The 24,464-nt window shown below is 38.0% G+C and overlaps 1 protein-coding gene across 2 annotated transcripts in view; it reads left to right on the top strand.

The window, feature by feature from the left end:
* SEMA3C (semaphorin 3C) overlaps positions 1–24,464 on the top strand; it is a 117,877-nt gene that overhangs the window by 74,119 nt on the left and 19,294 nt on the right. For both annotated transcript variants that reach the window (XM_030961134.1, XM_030961135.1), the window contains exons 7-12: positions 3,495–3,614; positions 5,392–5,534; positions 7,533–7,647; positions 9,776–9,845; positions 12,498–12,642; positions 17,466–17,688. In XM_030961134.1, the coding sequence (XP_030816994.1) occupies positions 3,495–3,614; positions 5,392–5,534; positions 7,533–7,647; positions 9,776–9,845; positions 12,498–12,642; positions 17,466–17,688 (816 nt within the window). The remainder of the gene's footprint in view (positions 1–3,494; positions 3,615–5,391; positions 5,535–7,532; positions 7,648–9,775; positions 9,846–12,497; positions 12,643–17,465; positions 17,689–24,464) is intronic.

The raw sequence follows: 24,464 nt of genomic DNA, 5'->3' as shown, positions 1-24,464 counted from the left end.
ACAAATGAAATGCAAGAATAAGTTATTGAAAGGGGGAGAGGGACACAGAAAACAAAAGGTTCTCCCTTCTCCAGATTACACATTTTTCCCCAGGAGTAGTTTCAGCTTTGCATTACTGTCTAGCATTTATATTTGAATGGTGTCTGACCTTGTTCATCCTAGACAGCACTTGTGTCTTATTTAATTACTTTTAAAATCTCAGAGTAGCCAGGGAAAGAAAGCCTGAAGACTTCAGATGCTTCATTTTTGTTGTCATCGTTGCTGTAGAGCCGACCAACTATTGTAAAGCTCTTCATTCTTCAATTTGCTTTATAGCCACCCAAATTTTGCCATTATCTTCCATCTGAAAGGCCAGAAAGTGAAACAATATGCTGTGCTTGTTGCACACCTATGAGAAAACTCAAAGGGGGAGTACACTTTGTGCAGCATAGGTCATCTGTAAAAGATACTTATTTTTTTTTCATCCAGGAAGAGCTGGAAATATATACTCAGTGTAACCTGACCTTTCACATTTGCTGTGTGTTCACACACTTCTAGTGCCAAAGCCCTGATTTTTCAACATGTATCTGCTCCTTGCTGTATTTATGGCTGTGAAGGGAGCAGCAGTTGCACAGATTTTTGAGACTTTCTTAGTAAATAAAACTTATTGTACACAGGTACTGTGTATTTCACCCAAGGTTTACCAGGGAACAATGTGTCATGTTTCTGCCATTCAGCTTCCTCTGAAGTCAATTACATCAATTTCATATTGTGTGAGATATTTCCTTTAAAGTCTTGTAGATCTCAAGGAAAGTGTGATACAGTCTGTCCTACATGGCCTGTTCAAAATATAAATTGCCTTTTTTTTTTATTACTACATATCTATTTAGTACAAAGGATAAGTATACCTATTCACAGAGATGTGAACTGAACACCTTTAGAGAACAGGTGAATGCTACCTAGACATCTCTCTGAACCTTGGCTGCTCTTACACCTTTATCTCAACAGTGATTTAGGGACAGTGTTTACAGACACTCACTGTGTAAAGAAAATGTTTGTTCAAAGTCAGTGTTAGATGAGTCCACTGCTACTAATTGCCATTCTGGTATTATTAAGTGAGGTGACTGTTTCCTTTCCTTGTTCCTTCTGGATTTTATATAGCAACATTTAAGAATATTGTCTCTGAATTATTGTTTGTATAGTAAGCTGATTTTTTTCTACAGTAGGTCTATGGCAGCTTTGTTCATCTTAACAGACTTTTTGTTATCTTCCTTGATCTCTGTTATGTGACTAAGGAGACTTTCCCTCCAGTTTGACTTATCGTTCATGGCATAGTTCATCTACAAAGTTTAAATTATTCCACAAAGGTCAAATTCCTTTTAAAAAGAGTCCCCAGATTGAGTTTTATACTTTGTGTTGCAAAGTCCAGTCACTTCAAAAGCCTTAAGCTCTAGTGAATTTGGCCTCAGTATCCATGCCAGAAACATGAACATTTTCTGTTTCTGCCCATGTTGTAATGAGGGCACTGAACCAATGCACTGGAGTCACCTTTGAGCTTTCTGCAGGAGAAATTCCCTCCCATTGCTTCAGAACATAGTAAATACCACCAGGCCAACTAACTTTTCCACAACAAAATGACCCTTTTTAAATATAGATGCAATTTCTTGACCATTTTGGGCATCACCTGCGTAGAATACAGCAGGAAATCTGATTCACCCTTCAGAAGAAAGTGGTGCTATAAAAATAAATTTGAACTTTGTACAGTTTGCCACTGTACAGAGATGCATTTGCATCAAAGCAATGAAACAGGTGCTTTGAAGCAGCTTGGCAATACTAGTGTGCAGGATGCATATCTTTCTCCCCACCATGAGATATTTATAAAAGCACACATACCTCATCAATTCAGTAATTTCCCCCAGTAACAAAGTGGAGTGAATTCATTGTGCTTTACAGACCAAATACTGTGTGGAATTTCAGGATTTTACCAGAAGGAAGTGGAACTGATGGATCTCTCCTGACACATGATTAGCAAACAGACATTAGGAATGCTTAAGACATAAGTAATACTGTTGATATATAATAGGATTAAAATTACATAGTGTAGTACTGTTCTGAAGTGTTTATGTATGTGTATATGCACAGGACTGTACATAACATTTAGCGAGAACCATAAACCTGATCTCTTTCAGCCAATTTGTTTCATAATAAGAATAAAGTTCTGATGGATTGAGGCAAGGAGGCAAATATACAAAATCACTTATAAATTTGTCCAGATCTGACATCATTCTGTCAATACCACCTCCAGAAGTAAATGCTTCAGCAACATGCAGCAAGTGCATTGCTTAAATCCCCTGTGTAGGAATCTTGTCATCATGGGGAGAGGTGAGAGCAGAAGAGTGGCTGCTGGATGCCCTGCCAGGGTTCAGTTAGCAGCAGAAAAGCGAAGTCTCCAGAGTTTTGATCCTCTCATGAGATTCTCAGTAGTCTTCCATGCTGATTATGAACACACACACACACACACAGAGCATGAAAATAGCCTCAAGTGTTTCTGAGCCTGTGACTCTTGCCAGCCTGACCACACTCTCTGGGTAGTCCAGGAGTACAGACAAAAACATCAATCAAGGGACCCAGCTGTACTGGAATGTATTCAGCCACCACTCCCACTCTGAGAGTTAGAGTTTATTTTAGCTACTGTTTTCTACTCTGGGGTTTCATTGTCATTAGTCCGTGGAAATTGCTTGGTTATTCACAGAGTAGAAAATGATAGTATATGTAATTATAATTGTAATTATATATACATATGTTTATGCACACACACAGACTGAAACAAACACAGATAGAGACCCTGACGGATGGGCTGAGTTTTGAGCCCTGCACAGGGAGCAGAAGCTCATACTTAGTGTAAGAGTTGCATGTCTCATTCTGCTGTTGGGGGACAACTGTTGCTCCATATTACTCTGAGTAAAGTTCAGTGATATGATTGTCTGACTTCTGCGATACTGAAGGCAGCTTGAGGCTGCCTGGGGCAGCCATAACAATGCTGCTGGTAAAAACTGGCACTGATCCACTGACTGCAATAGATGTTGTGCCAGTTTACAGCAGCAATAAATTCAACCCAGTCACTTCAGCTGCTTTCGTAACAAAAAAAAAAAAAATTCTTTGAAGTGCATACTTAAGATATTGAATATGATACTTTTTGATAACACTAGCCTTATTCTCCAGTGGTCTTTAGCAGTGCAAATAGGGCAACTAAACTTTCTATCAAGAATGGTTTCCCATGTATGCAGCTCTGCTGTGGCATTTAATGGTACAGTTCCATAAAGTCTCTAAGAAAAATCTGATTACTCTCATGCATTCTAGTTTGAGTCTTTGTAAATCAGAGAAAACCTCATTCCCATGACCCACTATTTATCTGTATAGAATCCTGTGTAAATAAAGAGCTGATGAATTTAAAATAAACTTTTCTTTTTTCCCAAAAGCCATAACAATTCTCCCTCCATTTCAATTCTTTACAGATGAAGAGCTTTTTTCAGGAATGTATATTGATTTCATGGGGACAGATGCAGCCATTTTTCGCAGTCTGACCAGGAGGAATGCAGTGAGGACTGACCAGCACAACTCCAAGTGGCTGAGTGGTGAGATGCCTTTAATTTATCAGAGTTTTAGTGGGTGTCACAGAGATTCTGCTTTCCTTTGCTTAAAACAAAGACTTTCTATTTTAAAGAGTTTGTCTCTGAATTTAATTTATGAACCTGAACCATGAAGAAATGTGTGTACATACAAACTGTAGACAATGCACAGATGTAGAGGGATCTCTGCATGAGCCAAACTCTGAGGCTGCCCCACCTGAGGGCCTTTTTTTGCATTAAGGCTGAACCAAGCTCTTTGAGGGCAACTGTATGAAGACCTTTCCAATAGCAATTGAAGGCAGTCTGATTTCTAGAAAAGTGCCTTCACCTCTTATGAATCAGATACTGCCTTAAATCAGTGTTTGTTTCTAAGCCACCAGCTTCAGTTAATTCAAGGTGATCCATCTGCACAGAAGATTCATTACCACTTGCATTCAAAATGCATGCAGAAGAGTGTCCCACTATCAGAGAAGTCAATGTGGATCATTACCACTTATTTCAGTGGTGATAAATTGGTTGATTAAACACAGTAGAAAAACTCATTTCTGAGTGGAATCAAATAACTCTTTGATTCACTGACATCACTGTGAAAATTCTCCCTGTCTTTACTGGTAAGAAGACTCCTTCCAATGAAACCAATTTAAATTAAAATGGTAGTCACCCCTCTGAGCAGAAGTAATTACATTTTTAAAAAGCCTTCAGGTATGTTGAAGTAAAGTTACTGTGGTTTTGTCTTGATTTTTTTTTTGGTGACTTACAACTCCTGTCTGGCTGTGACTACAATGAAATCACAAGATTTCATTCACAAAGTCATTTCATTATGAAAGGGAAACTACATCTGCTCTCTAATTTTTTTTTCTGTTTGTTACACATTCTTACCTGTGCACCCTAACATGTGCATCCTAAAATGACTTAGAGAAAAAGAAAATTTTAAAATGCCTAATTTCTGGAAAATCTATCTGTTCAAAACAGGTACTTGAAAGTACAATTTATCTCCATGTTCTTTTAGAGCCAGAGTCATGACATTTGTTATATTAATTGAGAATAGACTTATGTGAACAGAAAAATGGTGCAGTTCAAAATGAGTTTTATGTCAGACATTCAACCTTTGTATGAGATTGTTTTAAACTTTGTACTGCACTTCAATTGAACAAGAAATCTTGCATGATCATTGAAAAGACAAAGCCTTCATGCAGGGAGAAGGGTCCCTTCTTTCTTCAGTCAGAGGAGATATTCTGAGGGCTCCTGCACTGTCCATTATATGTTTGCTGTTAAGGTTATAAATTATTTTGTTCTCTCCCTAATTCTCTTTTGTAGTGTTTTACACATACATTTGATTATGTTTACCAGCCTCTGATACAAGGTCAAATGCTTCTCAAGCATTTGCCTCCCCTCCTTTCCTTTTCTGGGTTGCACAAATTGTTTTCCTCTCTTATTTGTGAGCCTTATTTGTTATATTCCTAAGCTCTTCCAGCTTACTTTTAAGTTTTGTCTCAATAAGACTTTCCTTAGGAGCCCCAGATAAAACACTGATTCTTCCTTCTTCCTCAAAGTCTTTGGGTCTCTGCAGTAATCCAATACCATTGCTTCTGGACTGCTCCTCCAAAAATTTGCTGTAAAATAAAGTCCGAGGATGCAAGCACATGTGGCTGCCAGCATGGAGCCATTTACCTGTTGATATTTGGTATATTCAGCACTTCCTTGAAGCAGTCAGTAAATGTCAAATCATTCGTTGCTTATACATCTTTTGGTTTCATCCTTTTGGTAAACTTTTTCATTTCAGAGCCTATTTTTGTGGATGCTCATGTTATCCCAGATGGCACTGACCCCAATGATGCCAAAATCTACTTCTTCTTCAAAGAAAGACTCACAGACAACAGCGGCAGCACAAAGCAAATTCATTCAATGATTGCAAGAGTGTGCCCAGTAAGAACTATTTTGTTTACCAGGTTTCTGGGATAAGCTGCTAGTGTGACATGATAATCTAAAAGACTAAATGTTTGAAAAGCTTTTAATTTGACAAAATTTCCCGTTTCTGTGTCCCCATTCATAATTAAGAAGAGCTGTTACTCACAGCTAGGGTCTGAACAGGTTATATATATCTAACAATACATGTAAGAATATGGAAACATAGAGGTTCAGGGATTTGTGTATTTTTCTGACTGAGTCAGAATAGTTACCAGTGTTAAGTTTTCAAACTTGCTGTCCTTAGCACAAAGAAGACACATTGTTTTCTTAATAAAAATGAACTTTAGGCAGTGAAGGCTTTCACACACACACACTCAAAATAGTTAAAGCACGTCAGAAATATCAAGCTTTTAAACTGGTGGATTTAACTTTCAAATGCTGTTTTCATTTTTATGACATCTGTTCTTTCATCTTGCTTGCATTGATGCATGTGTGGGCCTAACTTTAAAAATGTGCGCAGGAAATTTGAATTCAGGAGTTGTGGCTATTCCTGGACAATAATTAATTTTTTTTCACAGCATTCCTCATTGTCTCTATTTCATTTTTTTTTGTATCTCTAATCAACTGTAGATGAAAAATTATTGAAGCAGCTATTAATATCTCTGGTAAAATCATTTTTTTTTAATGAGAGAAAAATTATAAATGCACAGTTGCTGCTAGCCTATTCATTCCTTCTTTTGGAATGCTTCAGGAAGTTCATTGTGAGTGTTTATACATTCCCTGTCTTTAATTTGGCTTTTCTTTAGAATTTGATGCTTTGTGATTTTGTTGTACCTGGATGTGAAGGTGTTTGTTCTTCTCTGGCAATATGCTGAAGAATGTGATCTCTTTTATAATCTCCATTCTCTGTATTTTAAAGTGCCTAAAGGCCTTTTTGGGTGTTTTGCAAGAAGACATTTCACACAATTACAGCTGTATTAGGTTTTCTACTGTTATGATGAAGCCCAAATGATTTTTGAAAGGCCTGAGCCTTTTTAGACTTACACTGAAGCCAGTGGCAGAATCCCAAGGCAAATTAAAAGAAATCTGAGCCAGTCATATTTGTATACTTGTATACATGCAATATCACCGTATTCATGTGTTTACACCTTTAAGACTGGCAAAATATATTACCCAGTGAAAAGACTCTTTATGAGTCACCCAAAATGTTGGATTACAAACTCCAACAGCATCAGTGGAACATGTCCAGCACTTTATTGAAAGCCCATTTCAGTACTTCTACATTTTGGTTTTTTTCTTTCCTTGGGTGACATCATGTTATGCAGTTCAGAGGACACTGCTCTTACATAAGGCATTCCCCAGCACAGTTGGTCAGGATCTGTCACCTCAGGGCTGCATCACCTGGCTTGGCAGTTACAGTTCCCACCCTGAACCATGGAAAATTGGAAAGATCCGTGAGTGAGCTCTGAGCAAGCCATCTCTGGACCCAGCTAGCAGGACTTGCAACAGTGCATAACTAGCTTGACCCACACTAGCCATCATTTCTGATTACTGTTTAGAGCATCTACCTCATGTGCTAGTGTGTTTTACTAGGTCAGGTGCAGCTATGCTGCTGTCAGGACTAGAAGAAACATCCCTGCATAGAATCATGAGACCTTTTAGAGATAGCATGGACTTCATCCTGGGTTTCAATGAGTGATGCAGAGCTCCATAGTCACTTCCAGTCAACAGCATGGACAAAAATTTTTCGATTTTTTGATGCACAAAAATCTACTGCCCAACCCTCCAATCCTGCTAGCCCAGCAGAGAAAGTCCACTCAGAAAACTAGTTCTTGGTTTGTTCTGCATATAGAAAGCTTAGATGAGGGGATTTGGCTTAGTCCTATCTATTTTTAATATTAAATTTACCAGATAATTATCTAGATAATGGATTAACCTGGGAAAAATGTGGGAAAGCCCAGTAAAATGTTAGCTGTGTTTTATTTCTTCTTTTCTGAAAACAATATTTCTTTCCAGAATGACACAGGTGGTCAGCGCAGTCTCGTGAACAAGTGGACAACATTCTTGAAAGCAAGACTTGTGTGCTCAGTAATGGATGAAGATGGAACAGAAACATACTTTGATGAATTAGGTATCACAAAAAACATTCCTTAAAACTTCATCTAAATGCTGTGCCTTGTGCTTATTTAATGACTAATTTTCATTCAGTTTCTTAGTCAAATTGATAACAGTGAAATCATAGCACTTGAAGCCCATGACAAAATTCCCCTTGCAGTTTTATGACAGCAAAACCAAGAAATTCTTCATAAGTCTCTCTGTGTAATTATAAGGTAATTAAGGTAATTAATCTTGACTATGTAAAACAATGATATATGTAAAGAATTAATTCTTGTAAAGAAACATCTAAGTGATTCTCTTACTGTTTTGCTACTAGCTTGGATTACAATAGAGAGTTTTTAACATCCCCTTTGAAACTGTGTCTTATAGCACTGTGTGACATACAGCTTTTCCATAATGCATTTTTTCTATTTTTTGATCACACGGTAGAGTCCTCAGTTTGGTAATTCAAGATAATGCTAATAAATCCTGTTAGTGGCACCAGCAATAGCACTATCCATAAATACTATTTTTCAGGAATCATTTAGTCATACAAATGTTTGTTTCAACATATGAAATACTGTAAATATTCAATGCATACAGCAATCACAAGAGGTTTCTTTTCATGAAGGAATTAATAGATGCATAGCTTGATACCAACATGCCAAACAACAGTACCAGAAAGTTTCAAATTCTATGGTTTTTGTAGCTAAAATACACAAAATCATGGTTCTGAATTCATGTATTTGAAGATTTGGTATGTGCTTTACTATAAATATAAATATTATAAGCAGCTAATGTGCCCTGCACTGGGTCTGCATCTGGTTCTGATCTTCTCTCCATTGTATCCTCTATTCCTTTTCTTGGTTATTATTCCTGATTCCCACCATAGCAAATGGGGTTTGGAGTCTTTCTGAGTTTATATGTTTACAACTATTTGGTGTACTTGCTTTAGTTCAAGGTTTCAATGGAACCTGATTGGGCCTAGGAGCAGATCCTAACTTGCTCTAGCTCGGAATGTGCAAGGTGCTTGGAGGACTGATTTTGTGAGGTTTGCAGTGCCTCAGCACTGCCACAGCAGCTCATCTTTCAGAACTGTGATTTACCAACCCCCTCCTCTTCAACAAAGCAGTAGGATAACTGCTTTTAGTTTCTTGTATGACAATATGTAGGGCCATAGTGAATAGGAGACAATGCTCTCAGCATGGGCTCCCAGCACAATTCCCTAGCAAAGAGGAAGAATACAGTCACAGCTGGAAATTCAGAAAACGGGGAGAGAGCAAACACATGCTTCTGTGTTCATGTATAATTCACGAGAGTATAACACTTCCAGTTCTGCATGGTGAAATCTTTTGCTTTTGACACATTGAAAAGAATATTTAAAAAATTCAGCAGGTTAAATGAAAGAGCCACATGAATTAATGGAAAGCTAAAGAACATACTCTGTGATAAAAAGCTCACGCAGTTCAGTCTTTTTTGAGTTGTAAATTAAGTTTAAGAGGTAGCATGATTATAGTGATTAAAAACATTTGTAAGGAGAAACTGTCAGAGATTAAAGTAGTTTTCACTGAAGGGTAAAAAAAAATCAGCAGATCAAAGGTAATAGTGGGTAAATCCATTTCAGTGAGTAGGTACAGCATTGCACAGTGCAGTCAATAAATCCCTACACAACAGGAGGCAGGGAGTTTTACATCTCTCACAGTCTTTACTGCAAAGCTGTCTGACATTCATATCATGTTGAAAATGCTCTAGTGAGGGCACTCCAGTGCGTTCTGGACAATAAAACACCTAATTTCCCTGTTTTGGATTACATCCATCTACGGGAACTCTTTGTCTTAAACCTACTGCAACTTTAATGTTTTCCTACTGCTTAACAACCCGCTGAAACAAGATACAGCTGAGAAAAATGTGTGACATAGATCCTGAATGTATTTGAAAATCTTTGCCTTCTGTCTTCATAAGGCTAGAGGGCATGGAGTTAATTTCCAAATTTGTTTCTGAATGTTTAAATGCTAGATTTATGCATCTGTGATCTGTTCATGTGGTTAAGTCTCGTTTTTCCCATTCAAGTCTGAGATAAAACTACTGTTGAGTTTAGAAGGAATAAAATCATCAGTTAAACTGGAAAATATTCAAAATGTTTTTCTTTCTCTTTCTTACAGAGGATGTGTTTCTCCTAGAGACAGATAACCCCAGAACAACGCTTGTGTATGGAATTTTTACAACATCAAGGTAAACATGGAGATTTGAAAAAAATTAGCTGAACTGCCTGATTTTCTATATGAAAACTGAAACTGATGCTTTGTGGATGAGGCTGTGCTGGGCAATTTTGTGTGTCTGCTGTGGCTATGGTTTGCATGCAGATGTCTCAGTATCATTGCTGTTGGTATCTATGTCAGAGCTGTGCTTCTTGGAGCAAACTGCTTCCTGACATACTGTCAGCTGCCGCTGGCAAAACATTTCCATGGAGGGCCACTTGTCACTGCTCAGCAGTGGAAAGCTAGATGACTTCAATGCAGTGAACTCATGTGGCATCTGAGAGCACTTAACACCTCCTGAAGAACATCCAGCACCCTGAAGGATCAAACCAGGATATCTTACATGAATTCATGCAAATCATTTCCAGTCTCTCAGCTGGCTGATGATCACAGAGATGGCAAATAAACATATTGGCTTCAGCTGGCTACAAAAGGACAAGCTTACATGGCATTTGGTCACCTCCTTGCAGCTCCCTGTTTCCAGTCAGTTGTATTCACTTACTGTCTGGTTTAGAAAGCACTTACTGAGCTCCCAAGGGTGGTGGAAGCACCTAGATATGGCTCACTATGCTGAAACTCTCCACAAAGATAGACTGGCAGGTGGACCAACAGATTCTTCCACCTCTACCTTAATTTTTTTATTTTTCCTCTTGCCCTCACTGCATAGTGTTAACAAAGAGTAAAATTGGTTACTACCACCTGATTTCTGATATGCTACCCTTTATTATTTAGCTCTTATGTCTTACATTCAAAGAAGTCTTCTGGATTTTTTTTTAATTTTAAATTATTTTATCAAATTAGAAAATTATGTAATTTATTATTAATAATTCCTTTAATGGCAATTTTTAGAAAAAAATCCTTTCAGATTTTTTTTGCTCCAAGAGTTTTTTCACTGGGATATAGGGGTATACTTACTCAAATATATAGATATGATAAGAGAATATGATTCTATGATATTTAATTGGGGAAAAAACGCATTACATAAGTTGTAAACTTAGGTGCTATCTGTAATTCCTACATCACAAAAAGAGAAAAGGATGAGCTTATGTTTAGTAGTAAAACCACATGTTGGGGGTGCAACATGACTGAACTGGAAATACTTCTACCTGATTCTGGTATTTGTCAGTGGAAATAAGATTTGAATCACAGGAACATATAAGGTGACAAAAAAGAGAAACTTTCACTTTTTTCTCGTTCTCAAGCTATTTTCTCTCTGTACTGAATTTTTTATGTCTGCATTGGTGTATTCTTGCTTTATTTTTGTTCAACTATAGGTTGAATATCTTATCTAGTTAAATACAGAAACCATAAGGATTTTTACTCCCTAATAGTTCCTGTATCTTCATCTCTGTAAACTTTCAACTCATAACAGTAGCAAGAGAGAAACATCACAGGAAGTAATAACTACTAGTATTTTTATCTAAATCATACAGAAGGAAATAGATTAATAGTGAGCTAAATTTTTTTAGTGTCATAATATGCTGTAAATCTAATATGAAACATCTGGAAAGACTAAATGCATTTCTCAAAATCTATTAATACCTAGCAAAATTTCCACAAATACCATAATCCATCTGAAAGGCTCATTCTGCTAATCCATATATAGCTGAGAGCAATGTGGATTTCACTTCTATTGTTTAGACACCATGTGTAATGTTTTCAGGCTTTTTTCTGGAGTGTTTTTTCTTCTTCAGTTGAAAACAGTTACTTGGATTATCTTCATCCTACAGCTAACACTAGGCAGATTTTAGACTTGTCTGGAGTTTCCATTTTTTAAAAATAAATACCACAAACCTTGCATGCAGCAAGAGGAAAAATGAGGGAGTTTAATCACTGTAGTCAGCCTTAGTATCAATCTGGAAAATTTTCCCCTAGTGTCCTTCATCATCATGGGGTGATGGAGACCACTCAGGGCTTGTGCTACCTGGACCCATGGCTGAATCTAGAGCAGTGGGAAGAACATGCCCACTTTTTTCTTAGCTGAACCCCTGGGTTCCCCTCAAGAAGCTTCAACCTTGGATCTTCATAAGACCAGTTTTATGGGTGGATTTGAGGACTGTATGGGAGTAATTCCTTTACAGCCACATCTTGTCCCCATTTTTTTGCAAAAAAAAAGCTGGAAACTGATTATAATAATCCAAACAATTGTATTTGCTCTGGATGTTTTGATTAATATTTTAGCCATGTATTTTAAGAGGCTCATGGAGATCTTGTGGTTAATATACTGGTCGGAGTTCTGGAAACCTGTGCTAAGCTTGGCAGTACAAAGTTTATAAAACTCCTGCCTCACTGAAGTCAGCAATACTTTTGCCACTGATTTAAGTGGAGCCAGATTATATTTCTTCTATATTTACCATTAAGAAATCTTCCTTTTGTACCAGTAGGATAGTGCCTGCCTCTCTCTTTTTTTCAGTTCACTGTTCAGAAAGGTCCTAAGTCTTAAGAAGTAGTGGTGCATATTGGGCAGCTAGATGAGTTGATTTAAAATGTTTTAAATGCATATAAAAGTAATAAATTGTATACAATATTATATTAGAGGTATCTTTCATCATTGGACCGTGAAAAATTCTGGAAAAGCTGTAAAAAAGTTGGTAGATTGCAATGCTAACTTTCTCTTGTCTTCCAGCTCCATATTTAAAGGCTCAGCTGTGTGTGTGTATCATCTGTCGGACATCCAGACTGTGTTCAACGGACCATTTGCGCACAAGGAGGGCCCAAACCACCAGCTGATTCCATATCAGGGCAGAATTCCATACCCACGACCTGGCACCGTAAGTACAAAGATGTTTATTGAGTCTTGCCAATTGCTTGTCTTTGTTTAATGCATAAATAAATATTATTTACTCCAAGAGAAAAGTCTGTATCTGACTGTGGCAGTTACAATTCAGGACTATTTTATTTGCTTTTCAGTTGCCTGCAAATCCAACCGCAAATCATGTCGTGTCTGGAAGTCTTCTAGAAAGAATTAAAAGTCATGTAAAGTGTTAGTTGTTCTTTCTCTTTCTGCTTCATTAGGTGATAGTTCCCTTGTTTGAATGCACATTTCCATTTTGTGGGTTCATTTGTGCAAAACGTAGCTAAATAAAGAAGCATGCAAAGACAGCATTGTTAGTGTGTTCCACAGCCTGGATCCAAATGTCTGTAAGTCTGTTTTCTGTCTGTATGAATTTTCTTTAGTTCTCTAGAATCTTGCACCTCTACTCAGATGCTTAGGAGATATAGTAGAAAATTTAGAGAGCAAGGTTTCTGGGACTTGTCACTTGACTAAGTCATACCATGCCAGGTTCTGAATCTTGGAAGAGAGACCTAGAAATAAAAACATTTTCTTGCCATGCAGTTCACCATCATCTTCCTTGTTAGAATGCTTTTTGTTTGCCTTGCTTTCAGGACTTCCTTTCATTGTATCAGGGATATTTATAATCTTCCAAAAAATTCTGTACACAATTAGAGCTAGCTTTGTTTCCAAGTTGTGTAAAAGTATCTCATGAAATATTTAAACAAAACTATTGTTTCTTCTTACTTTTCAATTCATGACATATACAAATTGCTGTTAATGCACTTTTTTCTTCCTTTATTTACTTATATACAAATTGCTGTTAGTGCACTTTTTAAATTATTTACTTACATACAAGTTGCTGGTAATGCACTTTTTTCTTTATTTACTTACCTTTTTAACTATTCTTAATTTATATGTCGCAGAAATGTAACATCTGATACTTCAAGCTTTAATGAAGAATGTATGAACTTTCTCTAGAATCATGTCTGAATCCATATTTGCTAAATGAATTATGGTTGTGTGGGTGTGTGTTGACTCCTATGAAGTATTACAGTTTCTCAAGTATCAGAACAAAATAAATATGCAGAGAATCATCAATTATTTCTCAACAATACAGTTATATTTTTTTTAGATTAACACTTTGGTGCTTTTCCATTCATCACAGGAAATTAAATTTTACTTTAATTTTGCCAATCCCTGTGGGGACCTTTAACCATATCACTATTTCAGTCTGATTTGTCTTTATGCTGCAAAATCTTCTTCTTTTTCTATTTTTCTCTCTCATACATAGAATAGCTCAGATACATGGAATAGCTCTCCCTGTTCACACAATCCCTGTTCACAGCATTCTTCATGACATTTTTGTGCAGTTGCTGCTGGCTATAAGAGTTAGGACTTTACATTCCCAGATCTCTAGAATTAACTAATCAATACCTGACATTCCACTAAGGTCTAATGCTGGCATTAGTCTTTCCTTGCAATTAATTCATACAGTTCTAATCTCAAGAGTGCACTGAGGCTTTAGAAGAAAGACCCATTTAAACAGGAAGTTTTACACTCTTGTGGTTAGTCACATTTCAGTTTCTTCCTGCTTCAGAGTGTTTTGTTTGTATGTCTTTCCTCAACCACTGCCATGTTTTTTTTGGTTCACCTCATGGAGGCTTCTGAGGTATTCCAGATTGGCCTAAAGAAATTGGGCAACACAACAGAAAGGAGAAAAAAAATCAGATTTGGATTTAACATGGTGACAAAAATTATGTACACTTTCCAGATGTGCCGATGAGCTCTGAATTTGAAGATAAATTCTTAGATCATTGCTCATGGCTCACAGAGATTCCTTTAGATGACCATTGCTCATTTTTGGATCACTGGCTTTTGTGTTTCCTCATGATTCAGCCACAACAGAGTATCCCTAAGTCATATTTTCTAAGATGAAATTTCTTTGGCTTTGCTTTTATTTTACTGCCAAAAAATTTCCACTTTTCAATGTGTGCCACAAAGTTTATTTTTCACTTGTACCAAAGCATTTGTGAAAATTGGGACGTGGGGATTTTTCGCTGCTCAGAATTTGTGCTCAAAGAGTTAACAGGATTAGCCAAGTTTGCCGTCTGTGGGGCTTGATCTTCTTTTCTGTGGAATGTACTTTTTTTGTAACTTCTGGGATGCTGGACTAGACAGGGATGGCTTTTTATATGACATGGAAAATCCTACTTTGCAGTTGCCTAAAGAGATATTCATACTAAACCTCTGGGTAGAAGTGAAAGTTCATCATGTTGCAGTACACTGGATAAACAATGGAAAGGCTTCAGTGTAGCTTCAGTAGGATTAAATGAAGCAATACGTTCTTTTGGCCATGATCAACTCGGCAGTGTTTGGCTGGCCTTCACTAAATACCAGTGGTTTCTTATTTCTCCACAAGCAAAACTTACTTATGGAAAAAGAAATACATAATTGGCAGCTTGCTACTAAACTCAGTGATGTTTGAGGGTAGTTTCCATTCTTCAGAGTTTACAGAAATAGTTTTTGTACCTACAGCATATTGGAGAATATGTTGTAAATTAAAGAATTGTGATAATCAAGTGTGACAAGTTGTGTAGACAAGTTCTTGAATGAGCTGTGAAGGATGCCCATTCAATCCCTCCAGGAAAGGGAGAGCTTATGGGTTTCTTCAGTATCATCTTTTGCTTGTCACTGGTTTAGCAAAAGAATTAATTGATTAAACATGTTTGTTAAAGCTTTGCTTGGAACAATGATATAATGTAAGTTTTTAGGGTCATGCTGGTGTGAATCATAGCACAGACATTTTTGCAATAAGTCACAGACAAAAGTCTTATGACTCCAACTCAATAATGGAAGGGTTGAAAGTATCAGAGAAAGACTTCTAATTGAGCTATGTGAGACAGGAAAGTTTAAGTTGAGCTGTTTGTGAAACAGAATCCCTCTTGAAAGGAACTGAGGTCTGGCAGAACACTACCAAGTAGAATAATCTTGCTAATGATGAATGCAGTTCTTTTTTAAGCATTTATTGCTAATCTTAACAGATAGTTCCATACATTTTCTGGAATGTAGATGAATATGAAGAGGATAGAGCAAGCAAGATTATAAGAATTGAACTTTGTGAGCAGTCCTAGACCATTAACATAGAGCATGGTTTCTAATGAGAGCCAAAACAAAACCCTTAGGATAAATATGAGCCCAGAAAAACAAATCAACAAGGATGTCAGATGAGAGAAACAACCCATGTCTGATCTGAATTCTGGTTCTTCTTCCTGGAGGGTACTGATGCCAGAGCAATTTCTTTTGAAGAGCTCCTACCAGAGCTGTTCTACTTTGTATAAATAATTAACTTCTTATTGAGCCAGAAGATGACTCTAAAGCCTGTGATTAGGCTGAAGTCCCCTCTCTACTTGTTTCCTGGTATGCCCAATGAATAGTTTATTGGGTGCACAATATGGAACAGCCTTTAGAAGTGAGGGTAGAACAGGCACTCCTGCCTGTGGTTACGGGGATGCCCCGGGAGGTGAAAACCCAAATTCTGGCATTGCAGCTCATCAGGTAGGTTGGACACCTGACTCACATATCCCCAGAGAGAGTCCATGTCTCTCAGACTATGATTCATTTTGTGTAATTTTAGCCATCTAAAAGCAGGGTGTTCAGTCTGAATTACTGACTACAGAGGAAACCTAAGAATAAATGCCTGACTTTAAGAGAGTAGGAGTCAGGTGAGGTAAATCTCTCCCTAAGCTACTGGCTATTTTGTGTCTGTGGTTTTGACCAGAAATTCCATCCTAGATGTAAGAATGGCCCTCATCAAAATAAACAAATTTCCATCAAGTGCTTTTTATTGAACAAATCATTTTCCAATTGGAAAAATACTGTGTTGAAACACTTCTGAATATCTCCAGTACTCTGAGGAGAGTTTCACAGTTCAGAAATACAGTAAGGGGGAAAAAAGGAAAGCTCAGGAGCAGCAATAAGAAGTGAGGTACTGGTAGCTGAGAAAAAAACCCAAGTAAATTAACATAAGTACATGGAGAACTTTGTACCAATTACTGACATAGCTCTGATTTCTTCAGAGTTTCCTTTTAGTTTCAAACTCAGTAAAGAGTTGAGTTTTCTAAGATGGCTTTTATTTTCTCATGAGGCCCAGAATGCCTCAGGGATGATTATTTGGATGGTTCTTCTTGATGTTTAAAGAAACATCCAAAATATTCATGGACTTCAGTTACTTCTAAGGCATAGGGGAATGTACAGACAACCTTTTCAGATATAAAGAAGTTGTTATGGGACCCCCTCATTAACTCCATATTATTTCTCTTTCAAATGAAGATGAGTCGCGGGCCCTTTCATCATCTTGTAATCAAAAAAATGACAAGAGGAATATTGGCCAAATTGCAATTAAGTATCAGATTTTGTTTTCTGCCTTTGAACTAATTCTGTGAAAAAAAAACAGATGCAAAAGTCTGGTAACTTCCCGTACCAACCTCTTGGATTTTTTTTTTTTTGAACAGGCAGTTTAGAAGCATAAAACATGCAGAAGTAGGTTCAGCAGTGCAGATCTTTGTCATCAAGCTGGATTTTGAAAGTGTGAAAATACAGTTTGGTTTGTTTTGTCAGAAGTGATGAGAGTTCAAAGTGTAGCTATTCAACACTTCATTCCCTTTACTGGAATATAGTACGTTTTGGCCCAAGTCTGAAGTGCTTTTTTTGGGAATTTCCTTTGTGAGCTATCTGTCCATATTTGTAAATGATCTGGAGATGAAAACTCTCTGAAAGATGATAAGTACTGTTCATCATTACTGTGCCTGTTTCTTACAGTGCCCGGGAGGAGCCTTCACACCCAATGTGCGGACAACCAAAGAGTTTCCAGACGATGTTGTGACCTTCATTAGGAACCACCCTTTGATGTTTAATCCCATTTACCCCATACACAAGAGGCCATTAATCATCAGGATAGGAGCTGACTACAAGTACACAAAGATTGCTGTGGATCGAGTGAATGCTGCTGATGGGAGATACCACGTCTTGTTTCTTGGAACAGGTAAGACAAATTTGGCAGCATTCATTTTCCTCTGTTGCAGTGCTGCAATCAACTCTGATTTTTACAATTTATAGCTTTCAGAAATATTTGTTTAAATGTTTGCAATAGACAGAAATGTTATAGAAATCCATGAATTATGTTCTCTTTACTTTCTGTGTATTTTTCTTTTTACTATAGACATCATTATGTGCAAGAGGTACAATATATTGATCTTAATTTTGAGACAAAAAACAACATTGGTATATATTTTATTGGATCTCTCTTGAGTGTGGTTGTCTGCAATATGATTCAACATTAGATTTTGATAATCTGTAATACAAGAAAAATACCAAAATCTAGCTTTATCGTTTTTTATACTCTCATCATCATTTAATATATGCTGTGTAACCTACTTCTGAAAAAAAGCACAATCTGATCAAGTTGTTGCAAAGGCAGAAACAACTCCTCCAGAAAACAGTAGTAATATGGAAGTACTTAGCAGAGAAAAAGAAACAAATGGTTGGAGTCCTAGCAGTAGTGGACACAGAGAACTTGATCCAAATATTCTAAAATAATTTCTGTCTAATATAACCTATATTTTGCTTTTACTTACATCAAATTTGAATCTGGTGTTACGTGTCTGAAGTCTGCAGGGAACAGGTTAAGTGGTTCTTGTACTGATAAATTTAGATCTTTTAAAATATTCTGATATGAATCACACCCTTTAGATTGAAGCAGACAAGTAGAGTGGTACTCTGACTAGACCCTAGGACTCACTCACATCTGAAACTCCCACTGGTTTAGCAGGGCATTGGAGGTCAATAGGCACAAAGGCTAATCTTTTTTACTTTTTTTACTTTCAAGTAGAACAAAGGAAAGGAGCTCTAGGAGAACAAATATATGTCTGAACATCAGAAAATGATTACAGAGATGGCTTGCAATGCTTTTATGGTTCACATATTATTGGGGCCTTGATTGTTTTCTACTGGTAGAATGACTGTGTCTGCCAACAAACTCACATGGGGCTGGGAATAACCATATTATATTAGATTTAGGAAGCGGGTGTTAAAAAATCTCTTAAGAATTTCAGGCTTCTACAGGGAGAGGATTAAAAGTAACTCTCTTCACTCTACTTAAGAAAACCTCTTCAACTATCAAAATCAGCAGGGTGCCTATGTGCCAAAGGAGGCCAACTGCCCACTGTGCTCTGTGTGCAGAAGTGTATCCAGCAAACAGGTTGATGGAAAGGATTTTTTTCCTGTATTTGGCTCCTGTTTTAAATACTGTGCCCAGCTGAGGGCTCACCAGTACAAAGAAAACATTGACCTAATGGAGCAAGATCAGTTGAGGCATTGTATGATATGATGCATGAGAAAAATATAAGAAAATGGGTTTATTCAGGGAAAGCTAAGGAGAGACCTTAATGCTGTTGACAGCTATCAAATGGGTGGGTACAACTACCTAGTGGGAAAAAAACAGATGAGGACTCTTCTCAAGGTGCTCAGTGCCAAGGTGAGGGATTTCACACAAGTTGCAATGTGAAGCAATGCTAGTAGATATAAAGGGAAAAGTTTTTTGCCAATCACCATGATCAAACAGTGGAAAAAGGATCCAGAGAGATTATGAATTCTCCATCTTCAGAGACTCAAAAGGTTCAAAATCCAACAAACACAGCATTGAGCAGCCTGCTCTAATAGGATTTGCTTTGAGTGTGGGACTGCACCAGATGTCTTTTACAGGCTACAGGTTTCTGCAGTTCAGTGAAAGGAAAACAAAACCACTTAATTCATGTTTGGTTATGGATGGAGAAAATGAGAAAGGCTAAAGCCCAGCAAGAACTCAATCTGGTTACGGCTGTAAAAGGCAATAAAAATGTTTCTATAAATACATTAGCAGCAAAAAGTTAAGGAGAATTTCCATCCTTTACTGGAAACAGTGAAAAGGCTGAAGTACTTAATGCCTTCTTTGCCTCAGTCTTTAGCAGCAAGACCAGTTCTGCAGGCTCCCATCCCTTGAGGCAGGAATAAGAAGCAGAGTGAAGCTTCCATAATCCAAGGAGGACTGGTCAGTGACCTGCTACACCCCTTAGACACACACAAGTCCTTGGGGCTGGATGGGATCCCCCCAAGGATGCTAAGGGAGCTGGCAGAGTGCTCTCCAAGCCACTTTCCATCATTTAGCAGCAGTCCTGCCTAACTGGGGAGGAAGTTATGTGATGCCCATCCGCAAGGAGGGCCACAAGGAGGATGTGGGGAACTACAGACCTGTCATGCTGACCTCCTGGGAAGCTTATGGAGCAGATCATCTTGAGTGCCATCACATGGTGTGTGCAGGACAACCAGGGGGTCAGACCCAGCCAGCATGGGTTTGTGAAAGGCAGGTCCTGCCTGACCAGCCTCAGCTCCTTGTATGACCGAGTGACCCACACAGGGGGTGAGGGAAAGGCTCTGGGTGTTGTCTGCCTGGACTTTAGCAAAGCCTTTGACACCACTTCCCACAGCATTCTCCTGGAGAAACCAGCTGACCATGGCCTGGATGGGAGCACTGTTCACTGGGATAAAACTGGCTGGACAGCTGGGCCCAGAGAGTGGAGGAGAATGGAGTTACATCCAGCTGGTAGCTGGTCCCAAATGGTGTTCCTTCAGGTCTTTCCCAACCTAAAGAATTCTATGATTCCATATTTTTTCCCCAAACCTTTACCAAGTCTCCATCTGATGTAGAGAGAATGCTTAGTATATGATAAGGCATAGTCAGGGCAATTAATTATTCAGAGAATTTAGTAAGTTTTTGATCTGGGTATTTTTGTTTTCTTGACTGGAAATTGATAAATGGGTTTTAAGGTATTCTTGACTCTCTCCTATCTGCAGTTGTTGGAAAATATTAAATTAACCTAATTAGGACAGGGTTTTCTACAAGGTGGGTTCTTCCTCTCCTTTCCCTCTCCCCACCACTAACATAAACCCACATTTTCTCCTTAGTTTCATTAATGCAGATACAATCTTTGACTTAGTGAGCTGTTGGGATTTTTTTTTCCTTTCCTGCAGAAGTCTTCTTCTACTATAGAAATATCAGAAGTGTTGATAGAGAGCATCCTGCTCTTGTTACACAACTGCACAAGAAAACTTGATAAAAGAGAAGTTTTACTTTACTGTTAGTTTTCTTCCTTGACAAATCACTATATTTAGTCAAAGTAATAAATTGGTAGGCTAGTGCAGATCTTTCAAATTAACATTTTATTTCATTTTTTCCAATGTATTGTGGTGCCATTATTTTAAAATGCTCTGTAAGCACCTAATGTTATTTGGAGGCAAATTCTACTAAAACTTAGTGGAAAAGATTGAGACATAAGTTCCCAGACCATATAAATTGCTAATGTAGCAGTGATAGTTAAAGCTGGAAAACTACTGAAAAGCTGAAATGTCCTTGAAATCACAATTTGGTAGTAAGCATTTTAATAACTCTGCAAGAGGTAAACATAGGTAATTTCATTTTATCCTTTGATGACCATCTGACTGGTTTTAGGTGATCAATGTGGCCTCATACACTCACGTGAGCTGTTAAAAACTAAACATAACTCACGTTGTTCTTATGTTAATCTCCTCTGTGTAACAGTACAGGACCCATCATGGATCAGATACAGAAAGTGCAGCTTTTGATACTTTATATTCATTGCTTTATCTTCTTCATTACACTGGAGGCAAGGATCATTTTCTGCTTTCTAGTGAGATGGAGGGCAGGCATTATTCTTCCTGAGCAGGGCACAGGACATTAATACCTTCCAAGGTCTTCCTCCAAAGAAATCGTTGCAATGCAAGTTACTGCATTTCCCAGCCCTTTAAAATAAAAGTGATCAAGTTTCAGCCACTGAGAGGAGAAACTTGTTTTCTTTATTCTCTGCTTTCTGTGAGACTCAGGAGGATTTGATAGAGATATTAAGTGTCAAAAGGAATGCAGAGGGGATTTGCTTTGGTGTCAGTTCATCCCAGCAAATGCAAAAACCACATTGTATAGGAAAATTTCATGTGATAATTTCTTTGGGAGCCTGGAGCCCCACAGCCGGAGACAATGGGACTTGGCACCTGGTGACAATTACACTTGGTTCAAATGATGAGTTACTGCTGCTGAACTGAGATGTTTCCAGCCATGTCTGTCACTGTCAGTGACCTGTCTCATGCTTGAAATCAGAGTGTTTTATGTCTTGCCAGATGCAAAGCACACAAAATGTTTAGCTTTTCCTCTCTTCCTCCTCTATAGCCTTAGTAATAAATCAGTTCCTGAATGCAAGTGAAGAATAACAGAAGTACAGAGCTCCGACAACCCCAGTGGTTTTCATCATGTAGCCATGGCACAGGAGGGCATCGGCAGCTCTGTAATTTTTTCACCTTGGTGTGAACTAAATGTAATGTTCCCTTTGCTCCCCCAGACAGAAGTGCTGTGCTCACAGGGGCTGCTCCATACCCAGAGTTAATGCACTGTTTTTTATCCCTTGCTTACCTGCACAGCAAACAAAATAAATCCCAGGAGCAGACACTGTTCATGTGGCATTGCATGCTTTTCAAACGATTACAATCTCCCATTTTTCCTCTGCTTTTAAACACGAAGACTCACAAAGCACTGCCCAAAGCTTGCTAGATTTGTTTGGTCTCCCCTAAGGGATCTCTTCACCCCTGGCTGGCGTGAGCTGACTTGGAGTAAGGAGCAAGTCTGGACTGGTAGAGAGCAGTGCTGCAAGAGAAGAGTGTTGTCTACCTACCTTGTCTTCCCAAACAGAAACCCAAGAGATAATTTACTTGGAAAGAATATAATCACTCATTTGCATATTTGACTAGAGTAATTTTTATGGTATTTTTTTCCCTATTCAATGACAAATAACATATTCAATTCAAGAATTTGGGATTAGAGTTCTGTTTCAATTATTCCATTTCTGTGATGGGGCAGGACTCAGTCCTGAGTTTTTTTGATTCACCCTAGAGTTGTAATGTAATTTGTTTACTTATTGCAGTTATATCTAAAGAACCTGAGCTTTCAGTATTTTGTGTTCATCCTTTGGTAGATTGTTTTCTATCTGAGTTTTAAGACAGCAGTAAAACACCATGAGAACATATTTGTGAGATTAATATTCGTTTATTAAGCATGCCACCTACTGCTTGAGCATGAAAGCCTTTGGTCAAAGTACACACAGATTGCACAACCAAAAGATTATTCATGGGGTTTTTTTATTGCTTCTGGTGTTACAAAAATATTTAAATGTCTGGGTCAAACTTGGGTACATTAAACAGCTATGGACACCAATGAGATTTTTTTCAGCTTCTTGATATCAAGATATGATATGTTTTTCTGGAAAGAGATCTAAGTTACTGTCATAAAAAGACACTACAGACTTCAATGTGGCCTGTTGAGATGATTAATGTCAGCCACATGCATCTGATGTGGCATGAGGCTGATTGATGTTTCTCATTATCTTTTCTTCTCTGATGAAACATTTGTTTTCAAAGTCTAGATGCATTAAGTGTTTCCAGAGCATAAGTTTGTAATACTCATTTTCATGGTGTTGTATGATGGCTGTCTTTTTGGAAAACTAACACTTGCTGACAACAGTAGCCTCCAGTAATGCCATAGCCAAATGATCTACAGATTCTAACCAAGAGATAATCTGGCCAAAAGAGCAAGCTTGCTTCCCATGGTTTTCCTGGCTGCAGCTTTGTAACTGTGAGCTTGGGGAGGTGATGTTACACAACAGTGGCACAACAGACGTCAGACACAATTTCCTTCTTCCTCTTGGTCATAGTGCCTGAGTAATTCATAACCTCTTGTTGACCTGTTCATCCAAAGCTTTTTCACAGACTTTTAAGGTGATATGTAAGTTAAGAGGGCATGCCTCTACCTGATTCATTTCCCTTGTTCAGGTTTTATTCAAGCAAGCTCACACTGTGTCCCAAAAGAATGACTGAACTGGAGCTAAACTCCAAAAACTTCACTCTTGAGTGTGAGCATTTGTATCTGTCCTTTAGTTCTTTGATGCAGCTTGAATTTTATGAAGTTTCACAGAGATATTATGAGCTGGAAAAAAATTGCCCCCATTTGACAGATGAGTGAACTGAGCACAGAGAGGTTAGTGGCCGTGGTGGGAGCTCTGAGTGAGAGCAGACACAGCATGGGAACGTGGCTGTCAGCCCTGACTGCTAACCTGCCACCCTCTCAGGTGCTCTGCTGAGCCTCAAGGTTTTCTCAGACTGATTTCAAACATTCTATGAACTTTTTGCTTTCTTTTTTCTCTGTAAGGTTATTTGTATACATCAGGTTCAACTCAGATAAGAGACCAGAAATAATTAGCTGCCATTAGGCTGACAGGCAAAACATGGAGAAAAAGTTTTTAGAGGGTCTCCAGCAGTGTCATACACATCAGGGGTTGGGATTATTGAGGGAAGCCTCTCAAAACTCATATCAGAGTAGTAGGTGGTGCCTATTGCAGTCATTTTTTTATGATGTGGAAAATTTGGGAGTTTTATTTGTAGTTCAGTTTGTCCCTGTGATGTGGCCCAGGGGTAAATGGGTCCCAGCTCTCTTTGAGGCTCACATTACCGACAGCTGCAGTGTTCACTTAGAACTGGGGAAATACAAACTAGTCAAATTCAGAGAATGAGTTTTATACTCAGACCTTCTGATTCAGCCAAAAACCTCTGTATTTTTCGTGTATTTTCATTAAGCTTTGCTTTTTCCATTGCCCATGGTCAGACAGACCAGGAATTAATGTAATCAGGCACAGTCTAACTGGTATTGATGAAGCTTAGCTGATT

Source organism: Camarhynchus parvulus, chromosome 1A, assembly GCF_901933205.1.
Source record: "Camarhynchus parvulus chromosome 1A, STF_HiC, whole genome shotgun sequence".
NCBI lineage: Eukaryota > Metazoa > Chordata > Aves > Passeriformes > Thraupidae > Camarhynchus > Camarhynchus parvulus.
Note: the sequence above shows the minus strand (reverse complement) of the source record. Positions and strands in the feature narration are given on the sequence as shown.